General features: G+C 43.5%; 1 protein-coding gene across 6 annotated transcripts in view; it reads right to left on the bottom strand.

Moving 5' to 3' along the window:
- The window catches only part of GRIN2A (glutamate ionotropic receptor NMDA type subunit 2A), a 456,692-nt gene that overhangs the window by 110,894 nt on the left and 327,061 nt on the right, over window positions 1-18,737 (bottom strand). For all 6 annotated transcript variants that reach the window (XR_009183080.1, XR_009183081.1, XR_011647224.1 and 3 more), the window contains exons 10-11: window positions 17,739-17,968; window positions 10,653-10,813 (exon numbers count right to left, since the gene is read on the bottom strand). Coding sequence is in view for 2 of the 6 variants with exons in the window: in XM_012526023.4 (XP_012381477.1) it covers window positions 10,653-10,813; window positions 17,739-17,968 (391 nt within the window). In the remaining 4 variants the exon portion in view is untranslated. The remainder of the gene's footprint in view (window positions 1-10,652; window positions 10,814-17,738; window positions 17,969-18,737) is intronic.

The following is an 18,737-nucleotide window of genomic DNA, read 5'->3' as shown; positions in this document are numbered from 1 at the left end:
GTGCAGCAATTCAAATTTTACCAAAAAGATTAGAGTCCTCATAGAATTTTATCACTAATAAATTTCACTTGATGAGCTCTCAGGTATCATCTATTTGATCTGGGTTTATTATCCTACCAGTAATATTCACTATGGATTGAGTAAAAAGGAATTTTTTTTTAGTTGAGAAAATTTGGAGCAATATTGTAAGATAGAAATAGGATCAGGGAAGGAAATGAGAGAGGAAGAGAGGAGGGTAGCAGATACCAAGGGAAACAGGGAGTTAGTGAGAGAGGAAAATATATAGAAGGGAAAGAGCAAGAAAGAGAGAAGAGAGCAAGGGAAAGAGACAGAGAAGGAGAAAGAGTAAAACGAGTGAGGGAAAGAATCAAAAGAGAGAGAGAGATGGAGATAGAGTATGAGACAAAGGGAGGAGGGAGACAGAGAAAGAGAGAAAAACAGAGACACAGGAGGATCAGAAAGGGAGAGGCAAAGAAAAGAAGAGGTAGCAAAAGAACTAGCAAGAGACTGGAACGGAGAGAGCAGAGAGAGGCAGATGGACCAGACGAGAAGGGGAGAGAGGACGGAAAGCGAGCTCCGAGGTGGGGTGATGTGCTTGGACTTGGCTGCTAAGCTCAAACAGAGCAAGGTTTGGACATACCTTGCAAATTCACGCTTGTTTCTCTTCAACTTATTGTCTGACCTCAACTGACCACATGTCCAAGGCTTTGGGAGATTATGTAATCCACCTTCTTAATTTTTCAGACGAGAACCCTGAACTCTGGCTGGAAGTGTTACTTTGAGATCTTTGCCCAGGGTGTTTCACTGAGTTAATGATTTAAGTCCAGGCTGCCAGTTGCCAAGGCAACTTGTGTCCAGAGCCGGGAGGGCCACTGCAGAGCTTCCCAAATGCAGATCCACAGATGGGATGAAGGGTCGGAAGAACTGGCTTGGCTGCAGACTGAGGGATGCTGGACAAATCTATCCAGTTCTCTAGGCCTTGATTTCTGCAGTCTGAACAGGAGGAAAAAACTACATAATCTCTCCCACGTAGTTCTGTCCTGGCTCCAAGAAGTAATGGCTATAAAAATGGCCAGTGCATTCTAAAGCACTGTGAAAATGCTGTTCTTTCATCATACCACAACTCGTGTTCTGACGCAGGGAAAAATTGTAAATCTTTTATAGAGTGCCTTAGATTTTACTCTTCAAGGGTTTGGGTCAGAGCTCGCCATTCTGCTGCAAATACCCTGGTGCAAAGCATATTACAAAGAAAACTCAAAAAATGTCTTCTTGGTTCCTACTTTTCTCAGATGCTTTCTGTGTGCTGGGATCTGTGCTAACTAACTCTCAACCTGCCTATCTCCATGCATTCATACAATGCACTCCTAAGTGTTGGCCCTGAAATTAGTGTTATCTGATAAAAGGGAAAGTTGGGGTCTAAGAGTTTGATCAACTTGTCCAAGGTCCCATGGCTGGAGGCTGCCCGAGGTGGAATTTGAATCCAGGAGACTTAGCCCTTAAGGGCTGTTTCATACCGAGGATACTGAACTCATCGCAAGACTGAAAGACAGGGAGTCTGAAAGGCCAGAGAATATATGAAAGTGAAAGAGACTAGTAGGAATAGAACCAGTATTCAAGAAAACCGCATCAGGTGTCATAAACAGTGTCAGATACTTTACATAAAGCAAGTCTTCAAGAATGCATAATACTTGAGAATCCATTTCTTGCTATTGTTCCTAGAAAACTACTTGCAGATGTGCACAGAGTCCTTGTAAGGATTTAAATGCAGCTGCATGACTAATGGCAAAAAAAGAGTGCAAGAGAGGAAAGGTTAAATTAACTATGATGCATGTGTACCTTAGAATTCTTTCCAGCATTCTATGAAAATGAAGGCAAAAGATACCTTTAGACACAGAAGGCTCTCTCAAACATACTAATAATTAAAAATGAAGCACAACACACTGCCCATAGTTTAATAGCATCCCATAGATGAAATATTATAATTATATGTGGACATATAAATACAGGCAAATGCAGATAGCAGAGGTGTAGAACATACATCGAACAGATAAGAGTGCTTGCCTGGGTGGGGAGGTAGGGGGAGCAGTTTGGGATTGAGACATGGTCAGAGGGCTACTCATTTATTTGCACTTCTGAGTCTCTACAGTGAGAATGTATTTTGTTAAAGGAGCAAACCTAGAGCTGGACCTCGTGGGCTCAAACCCCAGCCCTGCAGCTGGCCAGCCCTGGGCCTGGGCAACTAATATCCCCTGCCTGTTCCATGGTTTCCCTGCCTCCACAGAGGACACGATGAAAGTGCCAACCTCACAGGTGGCTGTGAAGACAAAATGAAGCACTAGAGGTAAGGGACCCATAACAGCATCTGGCATGTAATGAAGGCTGCGTAAAAATGGAGATGGGGAGGCATGGGGTGGACAAGCCACAGGAGATCAGCTGGTGGAAATGATCCGAACAGCCAGGGCCTCCCTCCCAAGCACCCCGGTGGCATAGGTGTGCCCAGTGGAACACAATGCCACTCCCTGCACCCCCGCACACACACACACAGTTGGAGCACTGAGCACAGGGATGTTTCTCTGCAGGCCCTGGGCACCCCAGGAGAGCCTGCTCACAGCCCTGACATTGGACACCTGTGTTGGGAAAACCACACTGAGCCCAGGTGGAGAAACGGGCAGGTGTGGAACCTGCATTCCTATCCCTCTTCCACCTGCATTTCTCTACTGAGGGAAGGAGGCTGGACTTGCCAAGGGAGAAGCAGTTTGTTTGGGATTGGCCCCAAGCACTGGCCATGGGGTGTAAACAGTGTTTCCCAACCTGTGCCACAGCCTTCCGTGGCCTGAGCCAGCCCGGCGCTAGGAAAACTCCCTCCTCCCAGCTGCTGCTGGAGCACCTGCTGCCAACTGGGCAAGGCACTGGCAAGAAAAACCCACAGGCCTGACGCTCTCACACCGTGGCCATTTTAGCACCTGGGTCAGTGGTGAGCGATTCATGGTAATCACGGCGGGGAGAAAGGAGGCACGCTGCTGAGACTTCCGAAATTGGAGCTGCTGATCGGCAAGCACATCGCCTCGCCTGTGCTAAGCCCCACGGCTGCCTAGACAAGCAGAGCGTTAACCTATCATGGCAGAAAGCGAGGTTGGAGTCTGAGTTTGACTCGCCAGATGTTAAGCCCTGGACAAGTTGCTTAATCTCCCTGAGCTTCAGTTTTCCCCTCTGTAAAATGGAGAGATCATGAATCTGGCAGGGTTGAATCAGGATGAAATGTGACGAAATTTGAAGTCCTGGTCGTGAGCTCAGCAATCAATAAGAAGATGCAGGAAAGCAGGGTTTAAACATGAGGCTAAAGCAATTCGAGTTAAGTGAATTCAGAGGGGAATAGTAGCTAAGGTGTAGAGAAAGTCAGTAAACAGATATTCAAGTCATAAGCTCGTCCAAGTTTTAAAGGAGGGTTGCAAATTACCCTCCAAATTAAGGAGTAATCCAAGCAAAAATGGAAACTATGACTAATTACAAAAATCTCATTGTCCACAACACAGAAGCAGGGTTAGAACTGAAGGCAGGCAGGCTGCTCTGGCACAGGAGTTCGAGAGAGGCTGAAGGACAGCCAGTTTCGGCAAGTTTCTTTAAATCACCATTTCTTTAAGTGCCCTTCAATGCCAGTCGGTGTCTGATGGAAACACAGGGCAGTGAAAGGTTAAATTAATGACAACTTCCTTAACTAAATGAAATATCACACAGTCATTAAGCATGAAAACTATCTAATGACACTGTATAGATTTAAAGGAGAAAAGCAAAACACTAATTTGAACATAAACACCCATCAAAAGCAACGTGGAACGTATAAATGTGAGCGTGAACATTTGGAGGAAATGCAGGAAGAAATGAAGACCTGTATTCAGAAGAAACCTTTTTTTCTGATTATTATTAGCAATATTTTCTCTGTATGAAATTTGCTACATATAAAAGCATATAAAGAAGACCATAATCCCATCACCTAACAATACCTCTGACAACATTTTGGTATATATTTTTTTCAGTCTTCTTTCTTCCTTGGTCTCTCTTTCCTTCTCTCCTTCTCTGAGTTTGCAAAATTAAGTCTGCGCTCTATTCAACATCTTTTTTCGGTTTTTCTATTTTTAACTCTTTTTAATGGGTGGCTTTAAAAATCCCTTAATATGGTTTTAATAGTTTTAAAAAGAAAAAATTCCAAGTACAAAAAAAGATGTCTATGCATTTCCGAGTTTTTAATAAGGAAAAATCTTAACTCTATAATGTGGGAGAAATTATTTTTGAGCTTTATCTGCAGCGTGGGGGTGGATCTCAGAAACGAGGTCATTGTCAATCTGATTTCCTCTGGAGATGATGTTATCCCACTTAGGAGAGCAGCATGCTGACCCTGACGGCTATGCCTTCTTTTGAACTCAGTAGCTGAAAATGAACCCTCCAAGGTCAATTCTACGTGGCTGATAAATACAGCAACTGAAACTGCACAAGCGCATCCTTGAAGGCACTTGCTCTGCAAAGGAAATAAACTTCAATGAGGAGCCATGATACCTTCCTGGTCCTCCTTTGCCTTGGTGACTCCAAGATCTCCAGACAGTCCCTCTAGAAGAGGGAACTAAGGATGCTGTGATCTTATCAGGTCTCAGGGCATCATTTATATACCCATCAGTATAGGTTACGAATATATATGTTTCAAATATGTAACATTAGTCTACAATTCTCCCCTGAGTTTTAAGCTCTAACCCCTTAAATCCAATGGCCTCGGTGGCACATCCAATGTGGGTTTGATTATTAACTCTGACACCTAATACTCCTACAGTGTGGTTATTTGGTTAAATAGCCTGTTGAGTGATTCATGAGCCTTGTTGAGCCTCAGGCTCTTCATTTCTAAAGGGGGATAATAAACGTGACCAGCTCATAGGATTTTGGGGTGAGTCTTAAATGAGATAATGCATCTAAAGTACCCAGCACTGTATCTCAGAAATGCAAGTGTATCAACAAGTGCAAAGATGATATGGAAATATGATGATGGCATCCCAAAGGCACATCCAACTTCTTACACTCAAAATTAAACTCGGATGCCCCGTGCCTCTGCTTCACCTGCTCCCATCTCCTAGCCTGCCTGTCCTCTTCCTTGTCCTGTCCACTGCAGGCAGAACATCCTCCTCCAATATTCAGTCAATCAACCTACATCTGATCTACACCTCAGTCACTAGGCTGGGCTAACAAAAATGTGGGTTCCTGAGTTCCACAGACTTTGCAAACCTGGATTCAGTGGTCACCTCTACTGTGAAGACTTTTCTGATATTTACAGAGAGATATGATCACCCTTGCCCTTTTATTTTTACAGATTCATCATTGAGGAAAACTTGAACTTTGTGGACAGGTGCTTATTGGTCCAAAGACAGCCCTCCCTTCCAAATCTTCTCTCAAACTACTCAATGAAAGAGGCCTGTCAGTCTCCCAAAAATGTAGGGCTGGGAATGAAATCACATAGGGAATAGGGGCCTTGAGGGCTAAAGAGTAGATGCTTCTAAAGGAAATTGGGATTTTTTCCATTATTTTATATCCGCATGATTGTATGTGAAAATCAATCAAAATTTTAAAAAAACATGAACTATTCCACTGTGCCTTGAAATATGAGGCTCTTTGGAGTCCTAGGCAGGCTGATTGTTTCATTTAAATCTAGTTTAAGTGCTATGCTTGCAGTTTTGCCCACTTGCCAAAACTGCTTGGAAAACATCAGCTTCTGATGACAGAGCATTTGTAAATCTAAATCCGTCTGCACTCATTTAAGCTTCAGTTCTTTCCTTTAGAGCAGAGGTTCTCAAAATTTAATTACTGTACATCAGAATCATCTGAGGTACTTGTTGAAACATGCAGATTCCAAGGTCCCCCACCCCTGGAGGCTCAGGGTGCAATATTTTTATTAGCACCCCTTGTGATTTGTGTAGGTGGCTCTGGGTCTATACTTTGAGAAACATTGATTCAGAAACCTGGGTCACTAATTACTCTTTTACCTTTGTTTCCGAGAAGGCCCACATGTCACAACAGATCTGCTTCTGAAAAATCCCATCCCTGTCAATGTCTGCACATTGAATCCTATTTTCTCACTGATTTACCTGATAATTTGGGGATGATTTTTCTTCATTCATTATAGATTTCAATGAAAAATGAAACTTTACTTAGTTGCAAGTTTCCTTCTACCTATACTCTCCTTCAAGTGATTATGGATCCAAATATAAGCACCTGGTGGGTCTCTTCTTTACGGACTGTCTTGTAGTACAAGTCTTTCAAAATGAATGAAAGAGCCTCAAAATTGAGACTTAACAGTCCACAGAGATTCAGATGGGGAAACTGAGACTCAGAAAGACAACGTAACTTGTCCCAGCTCACAGCTAGCTAATAGTAGAGCCTGGTCTCAGACCCAGCCAGGGCTCTCTTGGCCATCATCGAGGACCGCTCAGGCATGCCCCCTTTTGTGTGCCAGGTCCTCCCAGGAAATGGCATACCATGAAGAAGCCTCACCATTGCACTGACCTTCCTGTGTATGCACATGGCTTTACCAAACAGCTGGTGTTATGAAGGCAATGAGATCTTCTCAGAGCCTTGGGGGTGGAGGTCAAAGTCAAGGTCTCCTGGATTTTATGGTGTTGGGGGTAACCAAAAGAGAATCTGGATCCCTGAAGTTTCATAATGCAGGAGTAGATGGTGCAACTCCCTCTGTCTTCCAGAAGGATGGCACCATCAAGAGAGGTTATATGTGGGGAAGGAGGGGAAGGATCATGTTTCTGTTTTTAAAACTAGGCACAAGAGGAGTTCATTTTATCATTGTTCCTTAAATAGTACATGCTTGTGTATTTCATATTTTAAAATAATTTATTTCATAATGAAAAATGTTTTAAAGGGGAACAGGAGATGAGAAAGGGGAGGAAAAACCACAAAGCAGGGCACAGTAGACACTGGAAGAGGAGTAGACTCATGTAGATGGTGAGAAGACACGATCAACACAAACAGGCTGGCAGGTCTTGGTGCAGCCCTGGGATGGTGGTTTTCATAATCATCTGATGAAATGGAGTCTTAACTCATGTCATATATCAGGGGAAATTTCAAATATTAAAAAGGCAACCAAAATAGGAGGGAGAAGGACTTTTGAATTATGAGTCAAAAGCTACATGCCATAAAATGATTGATATATTTGACTACAAAAAAGAAAAATCTGCATGGAAAAAAATACCAAGCAACAAACTGGGGAAGATAATTTTAATCACACCACAAATAATGGACTCATCGACCTAACATATGAATTGGTAAGAAAAAAGCTAACACCCCAATAGAAAAATTAATGAAAATTTTCCAAAAAGGAAGTTCAGATTGTTCTGAATTACACATAAAAATATGGTCAAAATTCAATGATAAGAAGAAAAGTACAAATTTAAGTATACTTCAGCACATTTTTTAATCTATTATCTTAGCAAATTCTTATATTAATCACATATTGTGTTGGTAAAGACTGTGGAAATAGGCATTGTCTTAGGTTGATGGAGTAAATGTAAATTTCCTTTGGGAAAAAATTTGTCAATATCTATCAAAACTACAGTTGCATGTAGTCTTTGACCCAGCATTTCAACAAACGTTTTCTACATCGGATGTACCACATATACAAGGATATTCGTTGAACTGTTCCTTGCAAAAGATTGGAAACCACCTAATTGTCCAAGAAGATTGCACTGACTATCTATATTATTTATGGTACAGCCACTAAATGACAGATTACAAATCTGTAAAATAATTACTCTTTAGCTCTTTCTGTTTTGACACAGAAAGACCTGGAAGGATAAACAGGAAACTAGCAAATCAGGTTACTGTGGGGGGCACTAGGCAGATGAACAGCACGTAAGGCAGACTCTTAGCTGTTTATCTTTTTATATATTTTCTGATTTTGAACACGTAAATGCATTGCAGGTGACTTCTCTTGACATTGACCCCACCGAAACTGAACCTCCTGGGATGAGCAGTGAAGGCTTTGTCCTCCTCTCTAAGGGTGCACAGAGTTATTTCTTAAAAGTAAAGGCTGATAGCCCTTTCACTCTAGTTTCTGAGCTTGAAGTCACAGAGCAAAGCATTACCCTCATGGGAGATTGAGTATAGAGTGAATCCACCATCTGCCCGAGCTTGCTAAGATGGATGCTGTAATTATTATGTGGCTCCCGAAAAGCAATTTGTACAATTTATGGCCATGGATGGTTTCCATTTCTCTACTCAATTTTTGTTTGCATTATTTTTTGTAAAAAAAAAATGATTGAAAAAGAAAGAAAACAACCCATTTTGTGTTTTGGGGTGACAAATGGGTGAAGCGGAGGCCAGCCAAGCTTAAACTATATTCTCACACTTACTTCCTCAAAGTTCCCCAAATTTTCATCCACATTTGTTTTCAAGGTTTGCTTAAAGCAACACTACATGTGAGTAAAAGATCATAGAGTGGGGGAAAAAATACCCAGGCCCAGGCTGGAAAGTCATCGAAATCAGTCTGATTTTGTGTCTAATGAAATTGAACATATACACAGGCCAGCCCAGAAATTCCAGTCCTAGGTATATATCAGAGAAATGCATACATTTGTGCAACAAAAGATGTGTACAAGAATGTCCTTAGAGGCACTATTCATAATAACCAGAGATGGGACATTACCCAAGTGCTCAACAAGATTCAAAGGGATATATGAAATTGTGTCACATTCCAACGATGTCATTCTGTTCAGAAAAGACAGTGTGAGAACTGGAACTATAAGCAACAATCTTACAAAGAAAATGTTGAGCCAAAGACAGAAGAACCAAAGAAACCTACGTAGAAGGTAAAGCCAACCTATGGCTTCAGAAGTCAGAGTGGCTGGTAGAAGACTCTGACTGGAGGTTTGGGAGGGCTGGTGATGTCCTGTTAACTGATCTGGATGTTTAATGGCTTCAAACAGTGTACTGACTATTTGTACATTTTCTGTACATTTCAGTATGTGTTTCAATGATTAAAAAAAAAAAAATCATTCCAAGTCAGAATGAGCAGTTTGTGAATGAGTTTTGGATACATCATGGGCCTGACTTTTAAATAAATGCCCTCCTGGCCCCTGCAGAGATACCATGGAAATTGCAAAGGTAGACATTGGATGACAAAATGCTCCTGGTCAAAGTCTTGATGTTGTAAAGGGAACCCCTCCCTCCCCACGAGACAGCAGCTTGACCTTCATGACCAGCCGACACGATAGCCAAGGAGAAAGAGGCTATTTCTTAAACTGTGAGGAGAATGCACTGCGGTACGCTTTCCTGATGACCAAGGTGTTCCATAATTTTTTGGGTAAGCAAAACTTTCCTCATTAAACAACTCCTTCACTTAAAACAAAATCATTTTTAAAGGTACACTTTCAAAAAAGCATTCACACATCCCTGACGTTTTACAGAATACATGGACTAGAATTTAATCTTTATCACAAATAACAGCAGTGTGCAAAATGCTTTTTTATTAAATTTTCTCTCTCAATCCTCACGAAACTTTTCTGAATTATGCCCTATGATTATTCCTAATTGACACATAAAACTTAGAGCGATTTAATTACTGTCCAAGTTCATACAGCAAATAAAAGGATGGGAGAGAGGGTCCTTGGGGACTGAATCACTCCCCCCACAAGAGTCATGTTTGGGTTTAATCCGCATCCCAGTGGGTGTGAACCGTTTGTAACTAGGGCCTTTTGAAGGTGTTATTGTTAGCTAAGGAGTGGCCAGATTGAATCAGGGTGGCTCCCAATCCCTATGACTATGGGCCTTATAAAAAGAAGGGATTTGGAAATAGTCAGTCAGTAGAAACCAGAAGCTGGAATGAGCTGGAAGTCAGAAGAAGCCAGTAAGTAGAGAGAGATGGCCATGTGATGGAGGACAGCCTCCAACGCTGCCAACTGGGGGAGAAATCGTGGCCTTGCGGACATCTTCATGTTGGACTTCAGGCCTTCAAAACCATGAAACAAAAAAGGTTTGTCGTTTAAGCCAACCTACTGTGTGCTGTTTGTCATAGCAGCTCTGGCAAACTAAGACATCCCTTGAGCTCCAAAGTCTTAGACTCTTAACCCTTGTTCAGTCTTTGCAGCTTCAATGAATGACTCTGACAAGTAGAAAAGAATGTTTTATAAAGACTATTTAAGCTCTCAATGCTTTTTCTTCATATTTTCTCTCTTCTTCACCAAAATTATATGTTCAGTTGTCACATAAAGCTTTATCTTTATTCCTGGTATTAGCTTCTCCCCCCCCCCAAAAAGACCGAAACATCTACATAACACTTTAAGTAAACTCTCAAGCCTCTTAGATCTTTCTCTTTGGCTAAAATATTCCATGGAGTTGGAGCAACTTCTTTTTCAGTTTGAGCAACCCCTCTGGCTCTCTGCATTTTGGAATGCCTTAGATTTGCTTTTTCTTAACACAACTCAGAAAAACATGTGTGAAGGTCATCAGAGTGACAAAACCAGCGCTTAACTGGGATGACCTTGACCACAGTCACTCTCCCCAAACCACAAAAAGCCGGACAGATAAGCATCAACCACGCAGAGAAGTATTTTCTGCAAGGTTTAACAGCGGAGGTCCTGCAGAGAAAAAGAAACCATCACCATCCTTACCCTGTTTTCAAGCTGACCAAGGCGTCCTCCACCCCTTTCTGATTAAATTTGGTCATGTACTGGTGCATGTAGGGGTAGTTGTTCCGGATGTTTCTCTCTGTACTTCCATTAGGAACCGTGCCAAACCGAAAAGGTGGGGAGTAGTCATGAGGTCTCTGAAACTGGAGAGGCAGGAGGCAATGAAGAAGAGGAAGAGGGGCAGGTGTAAAGGGAGGAGGAGGGGAAAGAGGAAAAGAAGGAGGAGGAAGAATCAGTCATCATTTTGTCTTGTATCAGGAGTTAAACATAAGCTTGCTTTCTACTTAGTCACATCTTCCACTGCTCTGTGAGTCGCAGGAGATCAGGAATATTTCCACACTGTTCACCAGTGCCCAGAACTGGGCCTTGCTGTGTGCTCAATAGACATTTGTGGGATTTTTCTGGCCCCTCTATAGGATCCAGCAGAGTTCTAGGCACAGAGTCAATGCTCGATAAATGCTGACTGAGCTGGAATTAAGATGTTACTTTGATTCCAATTCATTTATCCACCTTAAAATAAAACTTTCAGTGATCCCCAGCAATCTCTCCTTCTCTGAAATCCATTTGTTATTACCTTCACCACAGTCAGAGAAGGACTATATATTGCCACTCATTCATTCTCCACTCATTCATTCATGCATGCCATATTTATTGAGTAAGTGCCTACTGCACTCCACATGGTCCAGCCGCTGGTCCTCTCTGATTGGCTGGCTCATCCTGTCTGGCCAAGGCTTCGGTGTTTGCGACCACTCAGATCATGAATCAAGACAAATGGGTCCGAGTCCCAGAAATACAGCCAACAAACTGGAGGCAGCACCAGGCAAGGGTTAAAGGTGTGGGCTTGGGCTCGGGCTCAGGCTCAGGCTCGGGTTCAGTCGTGGCTTGCAAACGCTCAGGCTGTTGTACCGACACCCTGTGGGGCCTTAGTGAGTCACTTCACATCATGTTGCCTCCACTGATTTTTCATCAGGAGAGTGGGGATCAAATCGGCACTGCCCTGACAGGGTTGCTGGGAGGATTTAAAAATATAGTGTTTGTCAGTCATTGGAACAGTGTCTGGAACAGAGCAAGCACTCAAAATTAAAGCTATTCTTATTTTTCTTTTTTATTGTCATCCTGGGCCTCATTTTTCTATGAAAGACAGGATTTGGAACTAGAGATTAATTCTAATGATGACTAAGTCATTTTGAGAACTTACTTGCTGCCAGCACTTTGACAAGGGTCCCCCTGCTTCACAACAGCCCTGCTAGGAAGTGAATCTTAGAGTATTTGTTTTACGGATGAGGAAACTGAGGCTCAGAGAGGTGGTGTGAGCTGTTCAAGTGAGATGACACTACTAGTAAGTGGGAGCCAACGTCTTAAATTTCGTTCCCCAGAGACCATTGCCAAGGACCCCCTCCTCTTTCAGAGAGGAGGATCTTGGGACCTGGAGAGGGGCAGGGTACTCAGGAAACCAATGGCAGAACCAGGACTGGACCCCAGGGGTCTCTCCAGGTTCCAGGCAGGCATGTCTTCCACGGCACCAAGACCTGCCCGAGAAAGCCTCCAAGTTTCCTCAAGAGTCAGCCCAACCACAAACATCTTTCTTCTAGACTCACACTTCATTTCACCGTTAATTAAAATTTCCAGTTGAAAATCATTCCTGTAAATTAGGCATGCTGCTGCCTAATGAGCAGCCTCGACTGGATTGGGGGGAAGCGGCCATCCATCCATCCACTGTGCAAATGAGATCCTCCTGCCTCTCGACTCTGTGCATGTGTGCGTGTGCTCTCTGCGCTCGCTCCAGCCACAAGCATCACACCTTCACACCAGGGAAGGGGGCCCAGGCCCAGGCTCCTGTGCCGGCAGCCGCAGGCTCTGGGGGGGGGCGGAGGTAGCAGAGCTGGCCGTGAATCTGCTCGTTGGAGCAGCCGTTCCCAATCACAGAGGCATTCGGAGATGCCTGTTTACTAAATGCCTCCCCACCCCAGCTATTGCAGAGGCGCTGCAGAGCTCTTTTAAGATTCCCTTTCTTCCCTGCCTCAGGATTGTGCACAGGTACAGATATCTGTCTCTGGGATGCTTTCCACACTCTTCTAGCCTTGATAGAACTATCAGCCCCCAAATTCAGCCCAGTCCCAAGATCCAGGAAGCAAACTTTTTAAAGCATGCCTCACAATACCGTTTGCATTGCCACCCTGCACGCACACACAATTCACAGTACTCTCTCTTTCCAGGTGTGATCTGCCAGGTGTTATCCCTTATGCTGATTTAGGATCGATTAAAGAGTCACGACCTACAGTGTGAAGATCAAGGACAAGGACGGCTCAACTCCTGACAGGACTTATCACTGAGGACATGCTCCACATATTTCTTGCAGGGAGGATTCCTAGTGCAACTTTCTTCCAGAGAGTTCCATGGCCAGGCAGAAGGAAATGAACGTGGAGGTTAGCAAAGGAAGGAGAGGTGCAGAGGTCTCCATTGCCTCCAGATGCACGTGGATTCACCGGGCCCAGAGCCAGCAGAGCTCCTGAAGGCTTTCTCTAAGGCTACCCTCACTGACCTGGCTGCAACTGGCCTCGGGCTCAGAGAAGTCAAGCTCAGCTTCTCATCAGCCACTTAGAAGCTGAGCCATTCTGGGCCACCCCTGAAGCGCTCTGGGCCTCAGTTTCTTTATCTGTAAATTGGGGATTGCTTTTGTACTTAATCGAGTGAATATATGGAAAGTGCATGAACGAGCACCTGGCACCCTCTCATGCTGGGTACCCATCACCTGTTCTTACTCAGAGCAGCATTAGCCAAATGATGGAGCCAGGCTCCCACCGATTTGGAGAACAGAGGATTATTTTCTAATTCTTTCTTTCCAATCAAGATGGAGACAGTTATGAATGAGATATGGTGAGCATTTTAGAATGGAGGCCTCAGTGAGGGAAGGCCAGGAATTAAAAGTTTTAGGAAAAATGTACCAATTAACAAGGACAGTTCTTCATTTTTCTAACCAACCAAAAGCCATGCATTTATAAAAATTATCTGCCTTCTATAGCTGCCAGATATGACGGCCTGTTTCATGTGACAGCATGGCTAGGTTACAGTGTCCAGTTGTTTGATCAAACACTGGTCTAGACATGGCTGTGGAGGTATTTCGTGAGTGTGATTTGCAGCTAGAGTCAGCTGACTTTATTGAAGGTGTCTACCCTTGAAATGTGGGTGGGCTTCGTCCAATCAGCTGGAGGCCTCAAGAGAAAAGAACGAAGGTTTTAAGGAAAAGAACTGAACCTCAAGACTGTACCATCTACTCCTCTCTTAGTTCCCAGCCTGCTGCCTCCCTTATGGATTTCAGACTCAAGATTTCAACATCAATTCTCTCTGCAATTTCCAGCCTGTTGGCCTGCCTCACAAATTTTAATCTTGCTAGCCCCCACAACTTCAGGAGCCAATTCCTTAAAATAAATTTCTTTATATATATACACACATACACACACAAGCTTTTGTTTCTCTGGAGAACCCTAATATATCAAATAAATGAAGTTCCTATTTCTAGCTCAGTCTTCTCCTAGGGAATTCCACTTGTTTCTTGCTGTGAGCATCAAACAAGTGCATGGCCTTCAGCAGAGGGCAGAGAGTCCCAGAGGCCTCCACTACTTGGACCAAAACCCCCATAAATTCAGTGTCCAGAGATGGTGCAACTCGAGGAGAGCACATCCGTGGGCCGCCAGCCGAGCCCCCTCCATTGCTACCACAACAGGCCAACTCAGTGCAGCAGCATTTCAGGCCCCAGAAGTGAGGAATGGTTTGAATCAGGCAGTGATGGTGCTAATGAGGGAGATGAAGAGAAGATGTACGAGGAGGAAGAGGGGGAAGGGAGGGAAAGAGGAAGGCAGGAGGAGGAAGTAATACTTAAAACAGGAACGGCTACCATGTGCTGGGTCCTGTGTGAGGATTATGTCTAATTCTAATATCAACCCTGCCAGAAAGGTATTTCACATCCCCCTTTTACCAAGAAATGAAGCCTTGGGCATACCGATATACCAATGACCACACAGACTTTCAGTGGCAGGACCACGATTTGAGCCCAGATCCATCTGGTCCCAAAGACAATGAGTGCTTTTCCCACTTTATAAATCTGCCTCCCAGATTTGGATTTCCTCCACTATAATAACCCAACATTTTAGAAAAGCTCCCCACCAACATCCCAACTTCCCTTTAATAATTCCTAGGGGAGCATCGCCTATGAGTTCACCTATTTGTAATTTAAGCCCCAGCTCACCTGAGCGCACCAGGGGCCATTCCAAAGATGCCTTTTTCATACCAAGCACTAACTCTGCAGGTGGCTTATTGTAAATCTGAGTTGTTACACAGGGATGCATAAAAAATGCCATCACCACCACTTGTGCACAGCATTAAAATGGATTCAGTGAAGATTTTTATTTTGCAGACTTTCTTGTATTCTCTGTTATTAAGCTTCCAGGAGCAGTTTGCTTATTTACTCCAAGAATTTTGCCGTTTATTTAATTGCATCAAACATTTAATTAAAAGAGCAATCTGCTAACTGCTAACCCCTAATGCTCCAAGCAAGGAAAGGGATCTGTGTCTCCTGAGAATATGGTATCTGTCGTAGGTATTTCCAAGTCAGAGAAGGTCAGTCAAATTATTAGTGGTTCTAATTAATTTTCCCACAAGGGACCATGGTATATAGACCCAACATTACATAGTAAGTGATTTTTTTCCCTTTGTTCTTCAAAATAGCCACAAGAAAAATATGCTTTCACCTTCTTTCTGGAAAAATCCTCTTATCCAGGACGGCGCTCCCTACTGCTCCATTACATCTCCAATCACTTCTTCTAGGAATTGTATTTTTGTACCCATAATATGTTGGAGTCACATTCATATCTGGAGAGTATTTTATAGCCTGCAAGGTACATTCACAACCTCACAATAGCTGTGATCCCTGAGTTTACAAAGAAGAATAAGGCAGGTCAACAAGTCAGGGGCAGACAGGGAACATGAGCCAGCTCTTTTGATTCTTAACGCTTGATCTGCTGCCTTGTGGGTACCATGTGTCTTAGGTGGAGTCAAGGATTTGGGAAGACATGAGTTATTAAGGAATGGCTCCAGGAGAAGCCAGGCAGGGAGTAGGGGAAAGAAGGGAGGGAAGGAGAGGGTTAGAGTAAATCCACCAATGAGGCTGTGATTTAAGGCAAAGGTCCCAGCCTCAGTCCCATCCTGGAGAGTACTCTAAAGAGTAAATTGCACCCCAGAGTTTGTCCCACTTAGAAGCCAGGAAGCAGCTGACTCTTGTAGTTTCACACCGGTTAGGATTACAGGCTGTGGCAAGAACTGGGGGGGACTTCAATGCCCAGGTGTTTACCAGGCCAGTGCCTGAAGGCAATCCTCTGAAGACCCCTGGATCGAGCCTTTGGTAGCAAAACACGTAAAATGGGGTTGGGCACACAGGGCTGGTAAAGGGATCAAGGAGATGCAAGTGGTGGGTCTACAGGATGTAACTAGATTTGCATTTATTAATATGCCATTGAAACAACAACTATTTATTGAGCACCTACTAAATGTCATATAACACTCATCAAAAGCACACCTCTAACATCCCCTTTCCCCAAGTCAATTTTAAAATCTCACCAGATTTGTTTCTTTAATGACACTTATCCCTGCCTGATGTTCTCTCCATTCATGTTTACTGGTATATTGCTTATTCCTTCCTTCTGGAACTTAAGTTTCACAGGAGCACAGGCAAGTTCACCATATTAGTCACGGATGACCTCTCCAAAGAGGAGATATTTGCCCTGAGACCTGAGAATGGGGACTATGTGGGAGAAGAAGAGGTAATCCAGGGTCTTGAGAACCAAGGTACATAGAGTGATATTTATTCAAGTTGGAGTGGGAAACTGCCAGAGAGAAGCCAACCACACACAAGTGAGATGGTCCTTTGGGAAGGTGATTCCACCTTTTATCCCAACCACTCGTCATCTTTGATTGCAGACTCCTTTGAAACTCTTTCAATCACAGTGTTTATCATGATAAGCTGCAAAGACTTCATGACTGATTTTCTATTCAGCAGTTTGTTGATGAATGCAACAAAGATATATGTAGACTTAAGCCAACAAGATATGACAGTACAGTTTTATAAAGAGAGACAAATTATCCACACAGGCGAGACAGAAAATCTTTGCAGTGCTGCAATCTCAACTCTGCTGAATCTAGCAAGTCAGGATTTGTTTCTTGAACACAAAGTTTCAATAGGAGGATGCACCCAGTTTACCTCTTTTCTTCCTCTATATGCATTTCTGAATAGCCACTCAAACCCCAAAATGCTTGTTACCTTTCAGTGGAAAAGGGAGAGAGAGCAGGTGTTTTTATTCTCCTTTTACTGATTGGGAAAGCAAAGCCACATGAGGGATGCTGGGTGATCTGTTTGAGGTAAAGGGACCAATGAAATATGGGAAAAAAAAAATCCGTCTGCTCTTTTTGAACCCCTTGAAGAAATTTCAGGTGAGATGGAGATGCTGATGAGGCCAATTTGACTACACAGGAAAAAGGAGATTTCAGATAACTCGTCTCTTTGTGGGGTTTTAAGAAGCCTTGTATCATATCACAGATGAGGAACTCAAGGCATGGTGTACTTGAGAGACTTGTCCAAGGTCACAGGGCTAGGGGCACCTACAGCTTAGACCTCCCCTCCCACCCCAAGTTTCTCCCTATCCAGGCTGGTGGAGATCTTCTCTCAAATCACACCCTCCTTGAAAGGATGAATTCCAGTCTAAGTGGGAATGTGTCCTTGAATCCCAGGAAGCGTCATCAGAATGACAATATAAATACGAGCAACGGCCACTCCAGAACACCATGCTTCCAAATTAGATCCGGAACCTTGTCGACTTAGGAAAGGTGAGCTTAAGTTACGGCTCCCAAGATTATCAAAAATATTACAAGTTGAGTTAAAAAGAAAAATATGAAACCGCTCTGGCTTTGTGCTTTAGAGTTGACAAGTCTGGATGATCGGAGCCTAAACCACTCCCTTCTAAGGGGAGACCCCTTAAGACCAACACTTAGACAGAGAGGCAGGCCCGGGGAGCGTACCTTTTTGTCACTGAGGCCAGTCACCTGGTCCACAAATTCCTCCTGGATCATGAAAGCAGCCAGGTTGGCCGTGTAACTGGCCAGGAATATGACAGCAAAGAAGGCCCAGACGGACACCATGATCTTGCTGGTGGTGCCTTTCGGGTTCTGGACGGGCACGGAGTTGTTGAACACCAGCCCCCAGAGGAGCCATATAGCTTTTCCAATGGTAAACGAAGGCCCGTGGGGCTCTGCAAAGAACAGAGAGGACATCTCAGCTTCTGCCTAAGACCCACGCGTGTGAACATGAGAGAACCACGCAGCGGCCACCGGCAACACCGGAGGCTCCCACAAGGTGGGATGACATCCCAGCTGTGCCCCAGCATGGCCCTGAACCCCAGGCACGACCACTTCCTCCTTGAAATATGAGCATTCTTCCCACATTTGTATCTAGCTGCATTTTTTGCCACAATTCTTTAAACAGCAAAGAAAGGAAGGGCAAGTAAACATTTACATAAAATGTGATTTGGACAAGAAGGTGCCTTAGAATTTGTTTTCAATTTGGCTTTGATTTCCATTTGTAGTAACCAATCTCCTTGAAAATAGTAAAGAGAGCCTTATAAAAGTGGGTGAGCTTCTTGATTATTTATCAGATATGCTATATATAAGAACCATGCAATTCAGAGGCGCGGTGTTTGGTATTCTAATCTGATTGTTTCTAGCAATTGCTCGTTAAACTCAGCAGTAAAGGGTAAACAATATAGGAATTAAACCAAAATAAAACCCTCTGTAAATGGAGACATTAAAAGATGGAACAATAGAGTTTAATTCTTCTAACACTTCACAGGTGGAAGACATTTAGTTGCAGGGTCACAGAGAATGAACTCTGATATCACAGCACTTTTTCTCCCTCAGTGTAGACACGCAACAGCAATGTGTCTCTTTTAAGATTCTGAAATGTTCCTTGTAGCAGACTTAACTCAAGAGGTAAAACAATATGCCACATTTTATTGGGATGGG

Source organism: Dasypus novemcinctus, chromosome 23 (assembly GCF_030445035.2).
Source record: "Dasypus novemcinctus isolate mDasNov1 chromosome 23, mDasNov1.1.hap2, whole genome shotgun sequence".
NCBI lineage: Eukaryota > Metazoa > Chordata > Mammalia > Cingulata > Dasypodidae > Dasypus > Dasypus novemcinctus.
The sequence above is the reverse complement of the archived record's forward strand: the minus strand, read 5'-3'. Positions and strand labels throughout refer to the sequence as shown.